At 39.3% G+C, this 24,804-nt stretch overlaps 2 protein-coding genes across 2 annotated transcripts in view; one reads left to right on the forward strand and one right to left on the reverse strand.

Moving 5' to 3' along the window:
- Window positions 1-468: 468 nt before the first annotated feature.
- On the reverse strand, window positions 469-9,809 carry mtmr9 (myotubularin related protein 9). The gene is made up of 10 exons (XM_055019935.1): window positions 9,745-9,809; window positions 9,207-9,391; window positions 8,196-8,304; window positions 7,957-8,082; window positions 7,466-7,857; window positions 6,817-6,978; window positions 6,583-6,724; window positions 6,259-6,479; window positions 5,973-6,124; window positions 469-2,825 (listed from the first exon to the last, which is right to left on the reverse strand). The coding sequence occupies exons 2-10, from the start codon at window positions 9,386-9,388 to the stop codon at window positions 2,662-2,664; spliced, it is 1,650 nt and encodes a 549-aa protein (XP_054875910.1). The 5' UTR covers window positions 9,389-9,391; window positions 9,745-9,809; the 3' UTR covers window positions 469-2,661.
- Window positions 9,810-13,298: 3,489 nt separating this feature from the next.
- The window catches only part of xkr6b (XK, Kell blood group complex subunit-related family, member 6b), a 46,542-nt gene continuing 35,036 nt past the window's right edge, over window positions 13,299-24,804 (forward strand). The window contains exon 1 of the mRNA XM_055019934.1: window positions 13,299-14,348. Within this exon, the coding sequence (XP_054875909.1) occupies window positions 13,780-14,348 (569 nt within the window). The 5' untranslated portion in view covers window positions 13,299-13,779. The remainder of the gene's footprint in view (window positions 14,349-24,804) is intronic.

The following is a 24,804-nucleotide window of genomic DNA, read 5'->3' on the forward strand; positions in this document are numbered from 1 at the left end:
GGGAAAACAGCATGCACTGGGAAAGCATGCACAATCCATGTTCAGTCCACAATTCAAAGACATAACTGCAAGGTTAAGTGTGTGTGTTGCTGGTTGTTTTTTTTTATTTTTTATAAATGGACATCTGATGGACTGATGCGCTGACCATGGTCATGGATATGGATATCATGGATATGACCAGGGTCTACTCTGCAATCCCAAGAACAAAACAGTGACGAATATGTTTCTTCTTTACACTATACATTTTAATGTCTTCAAACTTAAAAAAAAAACAAACATTGAATACAATTGAATGGTGATTTTTTAAGAATGTAATCAACAGTGATAAAAGTACACATTGAGATGGACTGTGGTTTTGCAGTAAGGCATTACACAAAGTCAGTAAGCAGAACAGACAAAATTATTATCTGTGTAAAGCTTAATCGTTTTTTTTTTAGAGTTCATGGATTTTTTACAGATACAAAAATCACAGACACATGAATGCAAGCTTAAATTTGTACAATTATACACCACACCTCTGATATGGCTTACACTACCATTCGATTGTTGCAAACAAAAAAAACAGATTTTTGGCAGAGTGCAACAAACAATGCGCAGCTGAATGAAGCCCCGTTTCTTACCAAAGCGATTTAAAGAACTTTAGTGTGACTGCTACATTATCCGGTCCAACTATAATGCACAGATTACATTTAAACAAAGAAACATTTGATCCATTTACTTATTGACATACAAACGTTTAAAATATGACCACAGTGCTTTTAATGCTTACCCACTAACCCATGTTTTGATCAAATAAACAGAGAAATTCAAAGAGTTCTGAACAAACATAGGCCATGACATAATGGCTGACAGGTAGAGGCACCACTGTTTGATGGAAACAACTTGTATCCTGATTTTACCACATGCTCCATTGCCCTGCAAAGCTGGTTAGAGCGATTCTCAAGGCTGCTATAGCCCATATCTCCATGTCAAATTAAATTCAATGACGTGCATGAGGCGTAACTACACTCGACAGACAGCACACTCTACACCCATCAAGGCCAAAATAAACATCCCCAATGTCTGATAACATTTTTGATTTCATGGGTCTGAGCTGCTTTGGCAGCACAAGGAGAACCAACACAGGAATTTACAACTTAAGAGGAGAACTAATTTTAAACTTAGTTAGTGTTTTATTACCAGCTGCAGGTCACAAAGATAGTGCTGATTTCTGTTTGCTTAGCTAAACCAAAGCAATTAAACTGAAATGTGAAAGAGGGCTGAGAGGGACAAAAGTCACTAAAGATGAAAGAAAAATGTCGCTTTGGTCATTTTTTTGCCACTGTAAACAAAACACTGGTTCTTCCCCGACTTTGTTTTTTATTTGAACAACTCTAAGATTATGGTAGTTTGGCAAACATAAAAATAGAGAAAAGAAACCTCGCATCTCAACGACAAATAATTGAAAAAGAAAAATATTTCCAAGAAATAAACCTACTTTGAAGCATAAGAAAGAAAATAGAACTAATGACTCCCATGTTTGGGATTTCATTGGATGACATGTGTTGCATGTAACAACATCCATGTTAAATATTACCATAATTTTTTTCAGTGCAGCTGTTGGAAACTAAAAACCATGAGAAAAGTATATTTTTAAGACTTAATATGGCTTTGTACACACAAAATAAAACTAATTTAAAAAGTGCATCAGTACCTAATGTTTAACATGTATTTTTCCCACAAACTTAACAGTTATTACACAATTATAGGTGCCGAGATACAGCTCAGTGTTTGAAGCAACATTTTCCCTCAGTATGTTTTCAAGCAGATTGATGTCAGTTGTGATCAACTCTCAGAAACAGACTCATTTTGCCACAAGGCACTTAGTACCATTGTTCAAATCTTCATAGCTGATGATTTAGAAGAATAATTTTACATAGGGATGTGATAATTGATATTTGAGCACTGCTACTAACCAGAACTTCAGAGAATAATTTGTTAATAACAGATACAAGATAATTTGGTCGGAAATCTACATAAAACTCCCTTGTTGTGCAATACAGAAGGTGCTGACCCAACCTACACATTTTACTTGACCATGCTGAAAAAGTCACACACCGCCTAACAGCACCACACATGTTGCCATAGAAACTCTGCAGGGCTTTTACGGCGCTTGCATACAGCAGCATGCTTGGTAGGAATGTGAACCCTGTATTAACATGAACACAGTTTCTCTGGAAAAAATGAATTAGAAAAAAAAAAAACTACAAATGATTACAAATGTAAATGTAAACGGACAATACGTAGCAATTACATTCGATGATGCTTTACAAATGTAAATTCAGCTGGCAGACTTGAGCATAATTAATCATTTTTCTTTCTGCATGTGCAGAGCATCATATATTACAGCGTATGATTACTATCAGGTGAAATGTTTTCCTTCAAATCTTGCTAAAAGCCCCTATCAGAACTGCATGCTTTAAAGAATCAACCCCACAAATCATCCCTGTGCAATTATTAACTAAATTCATTTAAAATCAAAAAGACTGAGTTTGGGTATAGTTTGAAATATCTGAAACCAACTTAAGCTGTGTTAAAGCCTAAGGAGAGGGTGAATGTGACCTTTCTGTACTTATTTCGACATTTTCTCCTTCTTTAAACAACCTTGCAACCTTTCTCTCCCTATGGCGTGTTCAGCAGAGGATCGTCTGTTTCCAGTTGAGCCAGCTGCCGGCGCAGACTGTTCACTTTGTTCTGAAGCTCCTTGTTGTATTCGATTATGTGCACCATTTCGTCGTGAGCCTCATCCAAATTCTTGGACGAGCGGTTCCAGCGAAGGAAAACTCCTGGAACAGAACAATAGGACGACAGGGTGAGTAATAAAGAAAATCCAATACGGACATGGTCTCACAATTTTGTATTGCTATGAAAATCCTGATAATGTCATGTTTTCAGAAATCTTTCATAGGTTAAATTACACGTTTGAGTTAATTTCATTCCTATATGTGGATTTTTTCAGGGCTACACCTGAAACACACAGTTTCTTGTCTGCAGTTTGAAAAATATATATTCCTGATACAAACCAAATGTATTCAAAGAAAGTTACAGATATACAAAGATAGTTCATAGTGTAAATATTCAGCAGAGGAAAGACAGAAAGTCTTCTGGAAGAAGAAAATGCAACTCAAACAGTCCTCAATCACTGTGTTGTGAAAGGACCTGTAATGAAAACATCCATAAGCAAATATTTTGCCAAACCTTTGTGCCAGACTGGATTATGACTGACTGCAAATTGTTGTTTCAGTATTTCAAGTCGTAAGCAATTAATGAAAGCATGGGTTCAGATATATGTGTGCCTTACAAGCAGAATATTGGATCCTTTTCATAATCAAATAAGACATTTTTGTCTGATTTGTTTTATTTCTGTCAAACTTAATTAGTGAAATGTAGCCAGAATTCAATATTAATGAGTGTTAAAAACAGATGCAGTCTGTGTGAAAAACTTAGAACTGGTTTGTTCCACAAAGTAATATTTACTAACCACAATAAAATAAATTAAAACCTTTTTTTAATTCTAAACATGTGACAGAGTAATTTGCATTTATTACTGAGGACACCCAGTTGTTCTCGTTTAAAATAATCTGCAGTAAAATCTGCCAAGATTGCATCAGCAGTTAAGGGAAAGCTTTACATCAACCTTTTGACCTTGTTGTTGTCCACATCAGCAGCAGCTGGACATCCGGTGTTCACCGTAGTCTTTCAAACTGACCCAAAAATTGTGGATCATGTTCAAGTAAAAGCGCTCCGTAAGCAGAATCTCATGTGCTCCAGAGAGTTCTCAAATATCTGCTTCAACTTCATTTTGAATGAGGGTGTTGGTTTAAAGCTTTGGGTGGGGGAGGCTTTTTACACAGAAAGCCTCCTTATGAAAGGTTGAACACAAAGTCCCTGTCATTGGTTCTGAACTTTCAATTGAAACAGAAAATCATTTACTCTAGTGACATTCAAAATTACATTTCTGAATTGTACTCCCAAATGTATTTTGCATCTGAACCTCACTGGCTCTGAAATACTTTGGATTAATAGTTTGACCAGTTTTGTTTTACCATCTAACAAGACGGTGTCTTCAATTAACTACAAAATGTGTATGTCCTATTTTAAAAATGTTAACGCAGCTTTCAATAAATCTTAAATGTTTTGATTTTAATAAAATCTCACAAAAACATTTCAAATATTAGACAAGCAATTACAAATGACAAATACAAAGGTATTGGTTGCTGCTCAAAACTTATTAGATAATAAAGTACAGATTCCTGATTCTTTTTTCAACGTTAATAAGCTTTCACTTATTATGACTCTTCACTGCTGTGTCTATGAGAGAGTTACAGGACTAATATTAGCCTAATGTGATTTATGATGGCGAACTGAGCTGGTAGGAAGATGTTATATGTTGAGAAGGATCAGCAGGCTCAGGTGACGGTGATGATTTACCTTCAGCACAGCCTGTAACGCCATAAAGCTATAAGTGTTTAGCTATTTTGTATTAAATAATTCCACAGAAGGTTTATCTCAAAATGTTCATCCAAGCACAAATAAAGAAATCAAAGATGTTATGCTTTCAAGCATGAACAGTCTTATTCATTTCACTATTCATTTGTAACAGACACGGTTCCACAGTGCAGGTTTTAGTTCAAATAAAAACAGGATTTCGCAGTGAGCTAAAAATGCAAACGTTTTCTAAAGACTAAATAAAGCACATCTATTCAGGCCAATTTTTTGTTAGCTATTTGTCATTACGTTTCTCATAAATACATTTGTCTATTTATTTATTATTCCTGTCATCTATTATTTTAGATTTCAAATTTCAAATATTTTGATATTTTACAGTAATTTTTTACATCATGTTTCAGAGTTTAATAAATGTTTCAGAATATTTCTTGTGTTGCTTCACATCTTTCTCTCCTTATCCAAATTTTAAGGGAAATGTCTCTTCCTTTTTTGACAATGTCCAGTGATCATTTTATACATATGTGTCTGTTTTCAGTCTGAGCAAAGCACTTTGTGTATTAAAGTTTGTATTAACCTGTTTGTATTAAAGGTGCTGTGCAGATTAAACTTTGTTGATTGATAGACTCGCTGAGTGAACCTATTATTTCAATTGCTGATTATCAAAACAAACTCTTAAACAAAATTGCTTTTTTTGCTTTCAGTTTAACATAACTTAATATGCAATATACATCAATGTAAAATACAATGAATCAATGCGAAGTGATTAAGACCAAGTTGTGCTGAATATACATTTAGTGAGTGGGAACTGAGCTTGTGAAAGCTATAATTTCTGAGATCATCAGTGCCCCCTTCTGGTAAGGCTTTTAGGGAAATACAATCGCATCATCTTCAGCAACAATTGACACATTATTGTGCATTTTATTCCTTTACCACAACCAGACTTTGCCAGGTTTTATTTAGCAGCATTTAAACTAAAGAGTGTCAAAGACATTCTGTATAGAAACTAGTGGGTAATGAATTGAGTCAGCAAAGTAGCTTCCACCCAGTTATAGATTTTACAAATAATCAAACAAACGTAATCTTCAAAGTACATTTTTACTAAACAAATGTTCCAGATTTTTTTCACATATTTTTTCCTTAAGTAAGAAAACCATTTGTCATTCAAAGGTGATTAAATCCTAACAACTTGTAACCTGGAAATGAAACGTAATTCATATGCAGTTATGTGGCCAGATGGTCTCAGATATTTTTCCTTCAGCTTTTCAACCATTTTAGATTCCTCTAAATAAAGTATTCTGCTATACTTTATTCAAATATGCTTACTTATCAATTGTTGCTACATTTCAGACTTTAAAAGTCAAATCAGTGTTCTGTGTTTTTAATTCTAAAAGGTTTTGGAATGGTTACCAGTTTAATGTATTTCCTACATATTCTAGGACAGTGGCTTTGTCTCTGTGCCAGCTATGATTTCAGCCTTTACTTACCTTCCCACAGCAGCAGACTCTGAGGAGCCACCGAGGGCCAGATCACAAGACTGTTGGCCTCGTAAAGGGGGTTGGTCAGATGCTCCAGCTCCTGAGGCCGATTTACCCATGACCACAGCGACACAGTCTTCTCAGGAAGAGACAGCCTGGCTCTGTGACAGGGAAACAAAAATATGAAAACTAAAGCTTGACATTCATCCACTGCCAAAAAGAGAAATGAGGCAAAAAGAATCAAACAGGTGGTTTTTATAATCTAGTAGATCTGCACGTGGTAACTTGACCTGACCTGTCCCCTGCACAGCTGCCTAAGAAGGTACCAAACTGGGAGGCATAGGCATGTTCAAAGAGCAGCACCAAGAAGCTCTCATTGAACTCAAAAGAACAGGGAAACTGCCGAAGGATCTGCCATACGCAGTCCAAGAAGAGCAGAAAGACGGGAGCCTCTTGCCGCGGTTTGCTGTTGGAGTAGGCAGACTGGGCGCAGCGATGCTGAAACGGGTGACCTGCCTGAATAGGTGGTTAAAAAGGAAGAGATTTTTCATGACCAAAACTCCATTCTAAGTCATAAAAGAACATGAGAGACACTGAATCAACACTCCTGAAGGCTAACCTGGAGCCACTCTCGCTCCACGAGACTCTGGAAGCCTTTAATGGTCCTGCAGGCCGGATCCAAGATGATCTGAGCCAAAGACGTCACCTGGAGGGTGGAGTCTGTCCCCTCTGTTCCGTGAACAAGCACCGACGCTCCCTCCCTGAAGCACACACGTGATCATGCTTTTTTTTTTCTCTTTCAGAATGTCTCTGTGTAACAATTACAGCTTTCAAATGTAAGACAGATGCCGACCTGTCAATGCACTGAGCAGCCAAGCAAGCAGTGGTGAGGATCTCCTTGATGTGAGTTTGCCAGTTGGAGGCTTCCAGCTTGCTTAACCAGCGGTCCATGTTGTGGGACTGATCACTGCAGGCCTCCACCAGCTTAATCAGGCTTTCCTGGAGGACGGTGTACCTGAAAATGAACATATTTTACAGCATAAACTTATATATTTTGATATTTAACATATGTCATAAAACAACTTATTTAAAGAAAAAAACTACAGTTTATAACAGTAAAGTATTGCTATAATGTGTAGTGGTTTGCAAAAAGTTCCTTAAAATTGAGAGGAAGTGGAAAGACTTAAACACTGATGTTCCCAGATGTTTTCCATCCAATTTGACTGAGTTTGAACCATAGAAGACTGGGAAAAAAAATCTTACATGCAAAGTCAGTAGAAACATACCTTAAAAGTCTTGCAGCTTTAATTGTATCAAACTGTATTAACTCAAGAGAGGTGGATGTAAATGATTGTGCATGATTTGTGGGGATGAAAAACCATTCCCACAATGACTTTATGTATGTCTACAACTTAATATTCCAAACACCTTGAAGTTTATGTTTGCAAAGTGATAATATGTTATGCTTTTGCAAGGCACTGCATCCTTTTGTAACTGCTCACCTTTCAATGGCTTTGTGGATCCTCCTCCACTGTGGGTAGTTGCCCTCAGACTCGAACCCGCCGCCTCGAGCTTTGGCCTGCTGGGCAACGTTGATGGTCCGTGTATCGATTACATATCCCCGTTTTCCTGGCCTCAGGGTGGCATTGATGAGCTTCTCGTCTTCTTTGCAGCGCCGCCCGTTGGTGCCAGTGAGAGGCTGCCCTGCTCGCATCATGACCATGCCGTTCTTCTTGTGGTAGTAGCTTAGCACTGGGAAGCGCCCGCCATGGCGGAATGTAGCTACTTTCCTGAGCGTGTCATCATCAATGCTTTTAGGAACTGCCACTAGAGCGGGATATGACGAGCACACGGTGAAGTCTTTGTTAACTTCACTCAGTCGCCACTCATCTGTCTGAGAGAAGGAATAGTGTTGTGTTATATAGGGATATAAATAAGTACTACAGACCTTAAATCCAGGTATGGTGAATATTCAAACTAATCATCATTATACCATTGATTCCAAATCCTTAAACGCATCCTGAGGAAGAAATGAATTCCACCCGTCTTCAATAACTTCAAACATGGGCCGGTAGAAGAAAGGATACATCAGAGAGACAGAGTCAAGTGTGGACAGAGCCTTGAGAGAGAACAAACACATGAAACAATATTAGTAAGAATGCACAAAATTTATCTGTACAAAATAGAAAAGGTAATTATCAACAGCTCTATACCCTGTCCTGGAGCCTTTACCTCAATAGAGCTGGCAATGTTCAGACACTCATCCATGCCGGGAATGTCGAGCTGGATCACCCTCAGGTCTTTGCATTTAACTATGATGTTTCCAACAGAGCCAACGAATCTAGAAGACAAACAGTTAAGATTGACTTAGACTAAAATATCCTGTCAGAACAAATTCAGGTTCTCCAACCAGTATAGATATTGATGAGTCACCACCTGGATGTGAGTGTCATATAGCTTAGACTATATGACACTGACTAATTAGTGTCATATAGTCTAAGCTTACATGGTGATAAACATTCCTCAAACCCTTCTTTGTGTACTCTATTTGAGCTTTTATTTTCCACCATACTGAGAACATTTAACCAGTATGCATGGACCAAAGTGGTAAAAAATAATAATAACAGGAAGTGAAGGATTTAAAGTAATTTCTCTACACTGCTTTTTTTTTTTAAGTATTACAGCATTCATTATTGGTAATTTATGTCAATATTTACTCCTGCAAAATCAAGTGCACTGAGGTCATTTTTGCAGCCTTTTTTACCAAATTGATGATAGAAAAAACGGAAAACGCACAGAAAACAAAATCTGAAACAAGGTGTGAATTTATGTTCACACCTTGGCTGGACATCTTTTGTGCAGCCTTTTGTCCCAGGAAAACCTTGTATTTAACTCTGACCAGCTTTCCTCGTCTTGCTGATGAAAAACATTCCCACAGAATTATGTTGTTACCACAATGTTTCATCATGAGGATGGCGTTTTTAGATTGCTATGCAGTGTTGGTTTTCAATTACACAAATTTCTACAAGTTAAGTACCTCCTGAAGACAATTGATTGCACGAGATTTTAGTTAGAGGTCTACAAATAGCGTGTCAAACTTTTCAGATTTTTTTTGTAAAAATGTTTTGAAGACCTGTTTATTTCGACATTGTTTGGTGAAACCAAAGAAACCTTTTTTTATACAGTCAGTTCACAACATCAATACGGAAAAGCTATGAAGTCCAACAGTAGTGCGGATATCACCTTTTCTCTATGGAGTCTATGTTTGAATGAAGCAGCCAAAGCTCCTCTGTGTTGTCCTGTCTGGAGGAGAGAATCAGATGGTGGCCGGTTAAACACAGAGTTCCCTCCACCGTGGGCATAAAGGGTCGGTGCAGAACCACCCCGTCCACTCTGGGGGTCTTTATCAGTTCAGCAAACTCCATGATCTACGATTAGAGATATCAGAAGAGACGTCACGAATACGGAGGCAACACTGGGGACCAGGCTGTTTTAAGACATTTATGAGCTGATGTCATTGATCAAAAACATATGAAGTGTCGTGGTCGATGTCGACAAGACATCAATGACATTATGCTAGCTGGGGGGTTAGCCAGACTCAGGAAGTAAGGTAGCTACCATTAGCTAGCTGGTTGATCATAACGCAACCAAATTCAACCAAAAGTAAAGACTGCAACTTCTATATAAACGGTAAAATGACTTCGTTAGATGCTTCGCATATACAGAGAACAACGAAAGACGTTTTACATCGACGCTACAGAAATGTTTCTAACACAGTTACCTGGTATTTTTCTATTAAGCAGCTGGGCGAGACGAGTACGTTCGCAAAAACACGCCGTGCGGAAACAACTGACTCGATAAATTTAGCACCGGATAAGTGCGTCGCCTTCTTGTTCTGAATAGGCGTCAGATCAGAGTCAGACCCTGTCCTATGTGTTTACATTACAAGAATATGTACTATGTAATACATTGCATATTACAAGAATATGTAATTTTAACACTCTAACATAAGAAACGATCACTCGCATTAATGTTTACTGCATCTTGTAGCTTAAAGAAAGAACACTAGGTGGCGACATATAAATGCAGAATATAGATTTACGTTTTTTAAAGCGTTTGTTTCATAAAAGTTATTTATTTATATACGATACGTTGCATGAGAAGCCATTTAGTTTTTTAGTTAGTTAGTTAGTTAGTTAGTTAGTTAGTTAGTTAGTTAGTTAGTTAGTTAGTTAGTTAGTTAGTTAGTTAGTTAGTTAGTTTTGGCTGAAATAGCTTTCCACACTTCAACATTAAAATGTATTTTAGTAATAAATTTAGCCAAAAAAAGCCACATTTTGTTGATCATGACTGATTTTTTTAAAACAATAAAAGAGGGAAATACTTTACAAGCCTTGTATGTTAGAAACTATACTTTATGTACAAATTGCATTTAGAGACACCAATGAACAACAAACATTTATCATGAATGATGTTTTCCACCAGTCTCTCAGCGTTCTCATTGCAGATGAGAGTTTGACATTAACCGATTAGCTCTGAGCATCGTCTACTGATCTTCAGCACTCTTAATCACCCTCCAAACCTACATTATTACTCACATAAGAGTTTTGTTCTGATTCAGATAAAGGCCAACTCGGTGATGATTCACTCCTTTGGTTTGACCAGGCAAAACATTTTTTTTGTTTGCATTCCTCTTCATATGAAAATATTTTAGGCACGTTGAATCACAGGATTCTGGCAGATCACATAATGTCTTTAATTTTTGAGCTGTGTCGTGTGTGCTGTTTTAGCACACACGACTAAAACAGCACACACAACATCTCTGTGAAGTGATGCAGCTCTGAAAATGAGATACCAGAGAAACTGGACAGCCAGTGAAAAATGTGACAGCTACCAAAGTGAAAGCCTCAATTTTATGTAGCAATTATCTTGGTAGAAGGTTACATTGCAAAGGTTCTTAATTGACGTGCTAACGTTTATTTGTTCAGGAGCAAACGTATATGGATGAGTGCAAATAATCTTTTGCAATTCAAAGTCAGGGACATATTGATTACTGCAAAAACAAGCTCAGACCCATGTTGCCTCAGAGAAATACATGAGACATTAAAGAAAGCTCTGCCAACGGGTTCCTTATTTGGTGTCATGTGTTGGGTATTTTCTTTTGACATATCCCGTTTTACATCTCTTCTGAAAATGGTAACCACTAAAAAAATAACTATTGGACTTGAGAGACAACCTCCTGAGATAAAAAAAGAAAGAAAAGGACTTCAAGAACAGATTGGTACAGGTGATGTGAAAGCTACTGAAACAGATGTTTTGCTCTTGTTCAAAAACAATCCAAGCTTTAAAACAAGAACTCAAAGCCGAAGCTACTGAAACTGCCAAACTTGGGGTAAATTCTACTTTGTGAAATGTCGCTTCAGCCAGCAAAAATAAAGCACATGCAAGAACTAAAAGGTTACACAGTCTCATTGTTAAATCTGTACTATTTTTGGAAGATGAAAACTTGGCAGAAATGCTGTGCCATTTAAGGAGCGCAGACATCTTTCACAGGAATCTTGAACTTCCAATCTTATCTCTCAAGAATCTGTACACTGAAACATACATGACACACTTAACGAGGCGTATTTCTAACGAGGAGCTACAGAAAGCACGGAGAGCTGTCAGGGTTCAGCACTGGACAGCTCCCATCACATTCAAACAGGCAGAACAGAGCCTGCTGAGCAGAGCACAGCAGAGCTGCAGCGAGGCTGAGGCGGGAATGAACCAATCAGTCTCATGCTTTATATGAGCCTTCATGGCAGCTCTGTGGGCACAGTCTAATCACAGGCTTACAACCTCTTCGCTCATTCCTGCACTACTCAGCAAAAGCTGGAGAAGGAGAGGCACTGAGGGGGGGGGCGCTCAACAAATCAGAATGTAGTCTCTGATTGGATAACATATAAATTTAGCATTGGACTGAGAAACAAAGCAACACATAAATATAATTTTTTTTTTTTAAATGCACGTTTCCAAACAAGCCTCTTTGTCATGATGTGGGGTGAAGGTGGTGAGACAGATGCAGCAGAGCCAGATTGAAATGAAGAAAATGCTGATTTTAAATGATGCTGTCAGAAATACAAGAGTCCATAATCCAGGCAGCACAGATTGAGCAAGAAGGCCAAGACCTCAAAAAAAAAAAAAAAACTGGTAGCCACTGGTAAGGCTGCCAAGACAACGAGACAAGACAGACAAGGACCCGACAAGGAACAGGGAACACAGGTGGGATTAAACACACAGAAGGTAATCAGGGAACAATCAAGAGGCAGGCAGGACAACAGCAGACTCAACAGACACAGAAACCTAAAATAAACACACAGAAAAACTCAAATCCTCATACTTATGTTCAGTCTCTGTTGCTTTGACAACCCCTATATAAAATCTAGTGCAACAACAGACTTCAGTAGTCATTTTATTAATAACTACTTTATGAATAAACACTGTTTATTAAGAAATAGAGTTTACTGGAGTGTGTTTTATTCTAAAATACAGTGTTTTTAAGGCCTCAGAGGTTTTTCACTGAACATCAATCAACAAGCAGCATCAGAATAACCAAGTGACACAGCAGACATGTCGTGGATGCATTTGTTAAGAACTTTAAAAGTAATACAAACAACTCCACAACCTTTGAACTGCTCGGGGAGAACCAGTCATTCAAAAATTGAGTATGCCACAACCTGAACTCCACCAACACCGTGGCGCACAAAGTATTAATCAGACAATCAACCAAAAGTCTCGTGAAAACCCTGGAGGATCTGGGGAAAAATAATTTGATAACATTAACACAAACACAAACACACAAGTATGAGGAAACACGGTGGGGGCAGCAATGTTGTGAGGGGATTCTTACTTTGAGCAATGACAGGCAAGCGCAGCTGATGTTAAATGGAAAAGGGCAAACGCACAAAAATCCGAGAGGAAAACCTGACGTGGATCACAAAAGAAGTTCGGATGAAGCTTCACGTTGCACTCATACAACCAAACTAAACGCGCTGCAAACAGCCAGAAGAACGCACACGTCTGGCATGTCAAAGTATTATGATTTTGTTTTGACTCTCGGTTCAAAACCGAAAAGGACGCAGACTCGTAGGAAACCCCTTTGTTGAATGCATTCCTTTCAAGCGGCAAGATTCCCGACAAAAGAATCATTCTGTTCTGTCAGTGATGACTCTGCGTCACGCAGTCCTCAGACAGAGGCTGTTTGGGAGCCTCAAAGGAGACGCTAGATGGCAACCAAGCTGGGTGGTAGGTGCTGAGTGTCTGCGTGTGCGTGTGAGTGTGTGTGTGTGTGTGTGTCTGTGTATAAGAGAGTAGGGAAGAGGTGGGGAGCATAAATTACGTCGGCGTGGGACAGTGGAGGGACTGGCGGTCTGCTCATGGCAGCTTGCAGCTGGAGGCGAGCAGCAGAGGAGGAAAACAACATGACAGCGCGGAATGGAAGACAACTGAGCAGAGACGGTGTTGGACCACAGCTGGACGCGAGGGGTTCCAAATGAAAGTCTTTACACAGACAGATTAACGTGACCAGGTGGGGGATCGGACTGCAGTGGAGAGGGAAAAGGGGGCGTTGGGGGAGAGAGAGAGAGAGAGAGAAAAAGATGCGCTGCGTCTCCCGTGACGCTGGCGCGCAGTTTGGGGACGGAGTCCGCGGCGGCGACGCGCTGACACCCCGCTTTTAGATGGAGCCAACATTTGGGGTGCAGCAAAACAGGTGTCAGGGAAGTGTCGTCACGAACCCCGGAAGCCGGAGGAGGAGGTGGGAACATCAGAGAGAAAGATGGCAGCGAAATCCGATGGTCGCGGGGTCGTCACCGGTTTCGCCCAGCTGCACAACCTGGACGAAGTGGTGGGGACGGGAGAGGACGACGCGCGGGACGGCAGCTCCTTCCACATCTGCCACTGCTGCAACACCTCGTCGTGTTACTGGGGCTGCCGGAGCGCCTGCCTGCATTACCTCAGGAGGAAGGGGAGAGGGAAGGGAAGGGATGCGGGGCGACCACCGCAGGAGGAGCGCCTCTGGCTGGACTGCCTGTGGATCGTCCTGGCGCTGCTGGTGTTCTTCTGGGACGTGGGCACCGATCTGTGTCTGGCCGCCGACTACTACCACAAGCGGAACTTCTTGTGGTCCAGCCTGACTCTGTTCTTCGTGCTGGTGCCCTCGGTCCTGGTCCAGATCCTGAGCTTCAGGTGGTTTGTGCAGGATTACACCGGCGGCGGATTGGGCTCCGTGGAGGGACTCAGCAGTCGGAGGGCTACGGCTGGTTTCCAGAGGGACAGGTGCTGTCGCCTGTCTGTCTGGGTCTGGCAGACCATCATTCACATCTTTCAGATGGGACAAGTGTGGAGGTAGGGCAAACTTTTAGCTTAAACTTAAAAAAAAAAACAACAAAAAAAAACAAACTCATCAACTCCTTCAAAGATAAGTCTATCCTCCACCTCCGTCTCCACCGCTGTCACCTGGTGTAACCTGGGTCCTGTGTGTTCATGACTTGGGTGGAAATCAGCACCGTAGTGAGCCCATTACGCTCGCCTCCCAGTCTCCACTGTTGTGCACATGTCTGCATTTCGTTTCATGTACGCCTCGCCTCGGATTTTAACGCTCTCGGCTACAAATTTCCTGTCCTCTCGGGCTCTCAGACTTGTCCACACATCTGGACAGAAATTGCACTGAGATTGCTGAATGCGCCATTGCGCTGTGTGAGGAAGGGGAGAAGGCGGCTATTTGTTAAAAAAAAAAAAAAAAAACAGAGGGCCAGCTGAAAGCTTGCAATGCGTGTGTGCGTTTGCGTATGTGTGTGTGTGCGCGTACGTGTGTGTAAGAGAGGGAGCGAAACGCGCTGTTCACATCACAGTGTACAGTCGCCTCGGTTCACCCCCTCACCCTCTCTCTCCCTCCGCATACACCAACCAGAGGCCAGACGAGCATCTGGTTTCACGGCTCGCAAAACTACATCTCTCCCCACAGACATGATGTCATCGACTCCTCTGCGGCGCTCCACAGACCTGACCCTCCCACCCCCCACCACCACCACCTCAACGCTCCCTCCACCAAACAGATTTTTAAAAGGTTTTTCATAAACAAAATGATGCGTCGGAGATCCTCGGAGGCGCTTTCCCCTCTGCGCGTAAATGTGGTACACATGCAGCGACCACAGTAGTAAAATATGATGGCGGGGCTTCACGCTGTTTTTTTTTTTTTTTTTTTTCTCTTCCCCATGCTGATCAGAGAGGAGCGAGTTGTTTTTGGTGCAGACAGACGCAGTGGCTGGCATTTAATATGAGGGGTTGGGGGGGAGTGAAGCATGACGGTTGTCCCGAGGGGGGGCGCCAACGTGAGACACGTTAAAACAGCAGCACGATACGAGAGCCAGAAACAGGGTCAGAAGATTTAATCCTGCTCTTTCGTGTTTATATATATATATATATATATATTATATATATATAATATATATATATATATATACATATATATATACATATATATATATATACATATATATATATATATATTATACATATATATATACATATATATATATATACATATATATATATATATATATATATATATATATATATATATATGTATATATATATATATTATTATATATATATTATATATATATATTATATATATATATATATATATGTATATATATATATATATATATATATATATATATATATATATATATATATATATATATATATATATATATATATATATATATATATATATATATTTAAATAATTGGACATTGCCTTTCCTGTTCTGCCAGAAAGCAGGATTGATTGATCCCCACTTGTGTTGTTGACAGCAGTCCCCATGCTCCTCTTCAGATAAATAGATTTTTGCAGACCGTGATTGTGTTTTATTCTGATGCATGAGAACTGGCCAAATGATTCACACAGAGAGTCCAGGAGTGAAACTCACACTCAATGAACTTCCTCTAAAGGGGAAAAATGCCACAGGCAGCAAAATTTATATTTTCTCATCCACCAGTTTTACACTTATAGTAATAGAAAAAAAATAAAAAAACATTTGCTTTTTCCTTTACCTGCTTGGAAATGCTATTTACTCTAGAGGTAATCTCCAGAATTTAAAACAAAAGAAACTTGTTAGCAATTGATAAATGTACTTCAACAACAACAACAAAAAATAATAATGTTTTTGTAACTGATACAAAATGGAAGCAGTATGCAACAAAATGTTAGTATTGATTCAATTTTAGAAGACAAAGTCCAAAGGAATTTTCAAAGCAGGAAGAACTTCTAGTTCTAGACAACAGCAAGATCTCACTCCTAGGAAGCAGAATTAAAGATAACCCAAGGGGGTTTGCACAGTGCAGTACTGGGAGTGGAGTTAAAGAAAACATAATGTGAAATTCAGTTTTGAGCAGCAAGTTTGAGCAGTGAAATGTTTTTTCAGGATTTCAGGGGAACATAATGTGTCGGTGTGAATGCTGTAAAACCTTCTGAGGCTGTAATCAGGGATCCTTGTCAGTCCTCTTTCTCCCCATGGACACAAGCCATCTGACCACTAGTTTGGAGTTAAGTGTCAAAGCTGCTCCTGTCAGCTTAACTAGTGTTCACAACCTCTGAGATCCTCTAGGATATCAGCTGATATGGGGATTATTCGACAGAGAGCGAGGGCAGGCCACCCTGCCAATATTATATCATATTACAACGCATCATGGGATTTCATGCAAGCTTTTATTTAGATTTGTGTGGCACACACTTGACTGAAAACTTAAACTTAAATATTTCAAATTATGTTTTCACATTTCTGAGTTTAAGACTTGATTATAAAACCAGTGTTTAATAGACCAGCCGCTTCAGCCTCCATCTGTGAAATATTTTCCCTTAATCAAAGTCATAAAGCTGGCTAAAGTGCTGACATGAGTCAAAAAAGGTTCCCCCATCATGTCTCATTAGTCAGTTCTACTTTTTAGTCTGTTCAATTAGCTAGTTTTTACTTTCTCCGTCCTATGCACCTGAGGACCGGGCTGATGGCAGAATTCACTGCGCTTGTCTTGCAATTATGTCCTTGTTAATTGTTGACAGAATCCCATCTGTAATCCTGCTATGTCACCGGTTAACAGCTCTTTCATGTCCCTCCTCGCTGTGAACCGGCGGCTCTGCTGACGGTGTTAGGGATTCTGCTCAGGCACACACTGGATCAGACATACACAGAAGTCTCCTGGTGGTACGATGGACAGCTTAATCAGTGTAAGCCCAAATTAGCTTCTCGCTGAGAGAGGGAATGCATCCATCTCCAAAGAAATGGGAATTTCTGAATTATAGGGAATTCCCTGCCAAACACAGGTATGTGCATTGTTTTTGGATCTCTAGTTTAAGAAATAAAAGGTCGGAGTATTTCAGTATCTGCTGAGGTTTTCAGAAATATAATGTTAAGCTGACCTTTTCTTATTGAAGCTTAATGAAAACAGTGAATATTGGTTCTAAATTACTCTGAAGGACTCTTCTCTTCATTACTGACATTTGAAAAACGCTTTCTAAAAATGGTCTCAGTGTATTTAATTTGGATTTCATGTGACACACCCACACAAAATGGTGCAAAATTGCAATATGTGTAACTCTAACCAAGAATGCAAGCAAAAACTTGCCAAAAGGTTCTTGGTGTGTACATATGGATACCACAATTCAGATGTGTATTGGTAAAACATTCCCTTTTCACATTATGCTACTTTGTATTGGTTTATCCCATAAAATTCAATTCAAATGTTGACTTAGTGGTCGTATTGTAATAATATATTAAGAAATTAAAGGGGTATGAATACTTTAATAGGTGATGTAAGTTTAATTCACAAATCTATTTTTTGTACACAAAAGTGTGCATTGGGATCTGCTGGCCCCTAAGCAAGTCTAACATTTGTCTAAAAATGATGCCCTGACTCATTTCTTTTCAATTTGTCTGTTTACTGCTGCTGAAATGAGTGTGTAGGATTTGATTTACTGTGTTCATCAGAAATAATCAGGTTACTTGGTTTCAATATGGGCTATTTTGAAAGATGTGAGTTCATTTTATTATGCAGTGCTGTGCCTTAAAAGCTAGAGTAAAAGTCTGCATTATTGATTCAGTGAAAGCATATAAATGTTTTTTTTTATGGCATAAAAAAATGAAAAAAATCCAAGCAAAATTGCATCCATATCTGAGAGAAAAAGCAAATTTAAACAGGTCTTCCACATTTATTAGGATCCTTAAGTGCACAATGTATAAGTTTATTACGTTAGCATAATCTCACTCTGAAAAATTTAGAAAATAAAGAAGTGTTTCAACAGAACGCTGGATAATCTTGACAGATTGGGAAAAAGGTAAGCAATCCTTCTTTCTGCATGTTTCAACCTTGTGCAGTGAGTTTTTTCTCCACTAAATTACATCCCAATTAAACACTGGAGATTATGGGGCTACAATAGGATTGTTTTAAAATATTATTATTTTACTTTTAAATTTTTTAAAATATCCTTAATTATGTTGACACTAGGTGTACATCCACCCAATCAATGCATGCAAGCCCTCATTTTTGGTTTTCAGGAATTCGCCAGTCAGAGATTAAAGGATTCCCCTTCAGTCGAGCAGACTATCGCGACGGTTCAAATCTGGTTAGTTGGATTACTATTTAATCCCATATAAGAGCGGCTCACCACAGATAAACTCGAGAAGAATCGCCTCATGGGTGACATCTGCTTCAGTTTTCTTGTCGTGCAAATATTAATTCAAGAGTGCAAAGGAATCAACAGAAGCCTCTCTTGGCCGGCTGGCTGGCTCATGTTTGCCAAGAAAGCTTTGCTGAAGCAGTTCCGCAAGATTAGTGAGATGATACAATGGCAGCGATCTGACGTTTCAAAGGAAAAGGCTGTGAGGGTGAAAGTGGGGAAAGAAATGGTGGAAGTGGCAATAATCCACATGTAGTGAGAACTAGAAACAGAAAATGATACGAACATCATGCTCTTACCTGGGTATTTTTGGAAGACAGGGGATGAGTCATAGATGTCTTGATTTCCTTATCCTGGTTGTTAACGGAACAAATTACCTGCATAATCTCTTTAAAACCATTTATTTGTTTTGCAAATGCTCTGCAAAGCCTTATGTAAAAATAATTCTTTGCACTGATCTTTGCAAATTTTGCAGTTTGCCATTTGGTAGAATATAATCCCACTGCAAAGAGGCTTTTTATTCCTCAAGAAAGAAAATAGATGAGCAGAGAATGCAAGCAAAAAAAAAAAATCCTTATCTTTATTAAGTTTTTCATTCAGCTCTGTTGAGTCTTATTTACAGACTGTGTTGTTGTTCCGGAGCCCACCGGCATACGTCTACTCGTTTTCTCATTAGCGATGATAACAGAGAGCAAACCTTTAAAGCGGGCTCCCCAAGAAAACCCCCAATTATGTGACAGAGGAGCATGTCAAAATGCAAGAAAAGACAGCTTTCCTGGGAGTGTATCGCAGCTGAGGGTAAAGAGACGGAAAGCCATAAATGGCAGATAAATACGGGCTTCAGTTACTCAAGAAGCAGAGAGAGATAGACAGATCTTGAAAGGGGGAATTCAATTACTGTTTTGGTTTTATGTCATTTCGGTTTGGGTTCAGGCTGGCTCCTTCTTGAATTTCCCAGCATTATGGAAAAAAGGGTTTGGTTCAGCTTTCACTATTTTGCATGAATTTCAAGCTTTGTATCTCAAAAGTCAACGTATGTGTCTTTTAGTAACGCCTGTGAATAAGGGTAAAATCCTGCATAAATGACTCTTTAATGTGTTCATTCTCATTTCTCGGGCAGCTACGCCTTCTGTCACTGCAGAGAGCTCTTACGGTCAGTGCAGGGTGAATGAATAAGAATGAAAAGGCCTGTGATGATGCCTGATTTAGCCGGCCTCTAAAGTAAAGCAGCTTTACCCTGCTAACCTTAAAGCCACAATACTCCTGTTGCCTTCCTGCCCTGATAAGGAAAACATGCAAAGACACGTCTAGGAATTCGAAGCACTTTGCCAGATGGGTTTTCTGACAAAAAATATGTTTGTATTTCAGAGGACTGTATGAATATTATACCCCAGGGGGGTGAGGAGTAAGAGAGCATCTCTTTTGTGTTATGTTCTTCTTTGTATGCAGTTTCATGGTTAGTATTTTTGCAGATCCACAGAGACACACATCTTAGCTGACATCTATGTTTTAGCATTTTCTGATAGATTAGAGAAATATTAAGGACAACAAACCCCCCAACAGTCTTTTTGTATTGTCCTTTTGCAAAAAGAGATCTTCCAATCTTCATTCGGAACATGACAAAAGGGATTTCATGTTTAAGTAATGTTAGTTAAAAAAGTCAGAACTTTGTCGAAAGTATGTTAGTAACTTACTATCTCAGTTCAAATGTTAGTTCAAGAAGCAACATTTACATGCAAAAACTATAAAGAGATCTTGTGTTATTTCTGACATATTGTGAGCATTTAATCCTACATTAGATGATGAGCCAGAAAAGACTTTAGGTATTAATTCTAACTTAAATTGGAATTTCCGAGTTCTAAGTCACAGAAATCAAGCAGAGCCTTGAATAAAATTCAGCAGGGCTCAAGCAACCTTTTAAGATATTGTGTGTCGCAGAAATTAACTGCTTATTTGCACGTGCAACAGTTTGTATTGACAAAAGCAGCTGCATTTGGCTGAAATGCACAATAGTCTTTGAAACCAAAATTGGGAGTAATACTTGGTTGGTGGCTTGGATTCCAAATTGTAGCAAATCCCACCGGCCTGCCAATGTGCAACTAGAACATGATCAAACTGGGTGCAACGTCATGATCTACTTTCAAATGTAAGGCAGAAGTAATATTTGTCTAATGCTGAAACTGGTTCACATGGAGAAAAAGGGTTCCCAACAAAGACTTGGAGTTTCTGAAAACATATTCCCACTCCTTGAACTTTTCTACGTTTTATCATTATGTATGGGACTTTATGTGACAGACAAAAATAGGATGTATGGATAGAGCATTTTGCAGCCAAGTTATTCGAAGCTGTCATCATAACAAACTAACAATTTATTGACACTAAGGTGTTTTATTTGTTTGCTCTCCCTTGATTTGTTTGGCCTCAATTTTCAAGTCTTCCAACAGGTCTCAGTTGTTTCAATCTGCTCTGAAAACACAAATCCTTTAAATTCTCCCAGAATCCCTAAAGCAGCTTTTGTTGTGTGATGTTTCTATCTCTGTTTAACTGTACTTTATATCATTGTTTCCTGGGCCCAGAGGACATCTATTGTGAGCTGATATATATCCACACACACACACACACACACACACGCACACAGGCACGCCCACACACCTAAACACACACGCACACACATAAAGGTTATATTTCATCTGGAGTACTCTGAGGCTAATATTGCTTTTGTTATATAAATATATTTCTCCTATTTTTTTCCCGAGGAAAGGTTGGGGCTTACATTCCCAGATGCACTATTTGGGATGATCATGTTCTCTCTCTGTGTGTACTCTCTCTATCCATTAGCGGTGCTCATAAGCTCAAGTCACCGCATCACCATCTGTCTTCCCTGAAAAGTTAACATATGTTTTTATTTTTATCCCTCCCTGTCGCTTCCACCTATTAATGTTCTTAGGCTCCTCTAAAGCCTCCATCCATCTTGGGCAGAAGCACCACGCTGTGTGTTCCTCTGTGTCTTCTTTGTTCTCTGCTTACTGGCTGTAGTTAGAAGAATGGGCATCTCTGTGCTGTGAGTTCCAAAACTGTGTCCCTTACTGCTACTTAAAGTCATCATGCTTCCTCCCTTCCCTCCATCTTTCCCTTTATGTCTGTGTGTGTGTGCACGTAGGTGTGTGTGTGCGTGTGTGTGTGTGTGCGCGTCTCCACGTAAAGCTGCACTTGACCTCCATTCCTGTCAAGGAAAGTGGAGCATCTGGCTCCTGCCCCATTACAACTGAACTTCTCCTGTCTCCCTCATCCTGCTATGCCACACATCCTCTCTACTCCCTGCAGAGCCCCGCTTTCAGAGCCTCTCATGCTCCGCACTAATTTCTGCCCACTAACGCCCTGACAAAACGTCTCGTTTCTGCAGGAAACCTGTTCCGTTTCAGCTCACGTTTTTAACCTGTGGCTTCACGGCTCTCCTCTCATTCTGCATCCCATTCATTAACACTCGAAGCTGTTCATTGGCACTCTTTTGTGCTCTGGCAAAAGGAGCAAACACAGTGAAGTAAATCAGTGAAAGTTCAGCAAGAGAAAAACAGAGTGTTTTATGTTCATTTACAATGTCAGATCTCAGTGGGAAACAACATCTCCATGATGTGTATACTCTCTCGACCCATTAGCGGTGCTCATATTGTTTAAACATGAGCGATTATAAGGATATCAGCAGTGATATATGATTTAGTACTGCTTATGTTACGTGAGACAAATAGGAATTAAGATGAATATATGGCAGAGGAAGCTAGCTGCAGGGCTCAAAGGGTTTTTTTTCTCATATTGCCCAGTGGTACAACAAGGGAAAGAAAAGCACATGAATTTTTCTACATAAAACTGCAATCTTAATTTAATGCAAGACATTATCAATTGTTCCCCATGTTAAACCATAGCTCATCAGCAGAAACACAACAAAGCAATTAAAGGGCCTTTCATATATCTTGAGCTTATTTTTATTATTTTAAGTAAGAGACCAACACAAACCAGTTCATAATTGTGAATGTGTAAAAGGGGGGTACATGCGTTTCAATTGAGATGGATGATTAATATCCAAGCAGTGTGGTATACATCTGCACAAATGAGCCAACTTATAACTTGTTAAAAACATATTTCAGTTTTTAACAAGTTTTTTTCTATTTTTGCTCAGTGATTATTAACTTTTTTTTGGTATGCTATTCATTTTATCATCTATGATGATCAACATTACGGTGCCTGGTGTCAAAACACATCTACACAGCATGATTCTGCCACCACCATGTGTGTTCAGTGTGATATAAAATGTCATTTATTCCTTATCTTTGCTGTTTTCTTTTCAGAGCTTTTTGCAACATTTGTGTTATTCACAGAAGCTGCCCAGCTTTTAGCAGCTTCTCAGAAGAAGCTGCTAAGTGGTTGTCCACTTAAAGATTGCAGCTTTAAGTGGACAACCATATGAGCTTTAGTTTGGACCATATTTATTTCTCTTTTGAGTGAGGGACTGTCTTATAATGTGATCCCCAACAGGTTCAACCCCAACCTGTCTTAAAATATACACTTGCAAAATATTCCTTCAATAAAAATAACATTCTTTAAATGAACTCTTCATAAAACGTCTCAAATATGATAAAGTTCAGCCTGTGTAGATGTACTCTGCTTTAAATATAAAGAGCTTTAGAATTTTTCCTCACACAGACACACACGTGCACGCATGCTTCCTCAGCTCTCTTTGAAGCTGCCTGTGCCTTTCTCATCTCACAGTTTCCTGAAAGCTGCATCAGCATGGTTCAGCGCGGACCACCGTTGTTTGACTCTAATCATGGACGATGCTCTGGGCGTCAGTTTGATAAACAGACAATCTCTGCTCATAAATAATTGAAGAGCCGTGTTAGTGCTCTTACTCCCAGCCCAACGTTTGCGGGGTTTTCCAGGCATCTCCTCGTATTCACACGGTGAATGTAGCTGGGAAGAGAGATACTTTCACTCAGAAACTGGGAAGACATAGGTACACCGACTGCAGTTTGTTTTGCAAATCATAAAAGCAAAACATGCAAATATGGAAATGCAAAAAATCATGTTAAAAACATACAAAAAACAACGATCACTAGCTCAGCAGTTGTTCCTATACTAAACCAAAACCTACTATCGGCCACCTTGATGGTGGTAGTTCATCTTTCCAAACACTTTTAAATAGATTCATTAGTGGACTGTCAAACTCCTCCTCTAAACATCTTTTTCTTTAAGCTTTAATCCTTCCTGGTGCAGTAAGTCCATTTGTCATGTCTGGATATGACGTTTCCTGTAAGAACGTTCTGATCTGGCCCACATAATGTTGGGTTCATATTTAGAACAGCACACATTCAGGTCTCCTGCTCAGCAGTCCATCACTGTCCTTCCCGTGTCCTTATTTTCTTCCATAGGGTCATTGCTGGACGTCTTGTTCTCGGTCATGTGACCACTCTGTGTGTTGATTTGGTTCCCAAAGAGGAAGTTGGAGGATAAAATTAGGAATCCAACATTGATCAGCTAAAGTTGCCCAGCACCATCACTTGAGGCATGAATAGATTATTTTAGGCTCCCTTTCATACACTGAAGCTCCCACCAGTTAAGCTTTTTTTTTTTCTTTTTTTTTTTCACACCTCATTTTTGAGATGTGTCAGAATAAAACAGGAGCCTGAATGTTTTTTTTTTTCATTGTAAGAACCAAGTAATGCCTTAGTGTCCCTATATTTAAAAATATCTCAGGCCTCCTGCTTATTACTCATGCATTGCATGTGTAGAAATCAGTATGCGAACACGTGAGCTGCATGCATAGGAGGTGTGAATGTTCTTTTGCCTTATGCTACAATGACTGTTGAGTTGCATGTGACTCATGTCGTACGGTTTGGTGTGAAACACCTGATAGTCTGCTGAGAATTTCCCTGCTCATAAAATGGAGGTTTTATGATAGTTAATTGGATTATTGCTGGATTAGAACCTTGTCAAGTATATGTTTTTTTTTTTTAACAGAAACTGTTTTGCATGTCTTGACAATATGCTGATGCAACAAAGCTTTTCAAAACATGCTTAAAGGAGTAGTGTTTTCTTTTCTCTTTTGTTTGTCAAAATCTATACATAAGGG

This window comes from Poeciliopsis prolifica, unplaced genomic scaffold, assembly GCF_027474105.1.
Source record: "Poeciliopsis prolifica strain line A6 unplaced genomic scaffold, Auburn_PproV2 SCAFFOLD065, whole genome shotgun sequence".
In the NCBI taxonomy this organism is placed as follows: Eukaryota; Metazoa; Chordata; class Actinopteri; order Cyprinodontiformes; family Poeciliidae; genus Poeciliopsis; species Poeciliopsis prolifica.

What these genes read in the sequence shown, in the direction of transcription:
- mtmr9 (XM_055019935.1), bottom strand. Translation starts at nt 9,388, where the DNA reads ATGGAGTTTGCTGAACTGATAAAGACCCCCAGAGTGGACGGGGTGGTT. An exon ending in ACATTGCCAGCTCTATTGAG is followed by an intron (nt 8,083 to 8,195) that starts GTAAAGGCTCCA and finishes TTCTCTCTCAAG; the next exon opens with GCTCTGTCCACACTTGACTC. An exon ending in GGCAGCTGTGCAGGGGACAG is followed by an intron (nt 6,125 to 6,258) that starts GTCAGGTCAAGT and finishes TCCCTGTCACAG; the next exon opens with AGCCAGGCTGTCTCTTCCTG.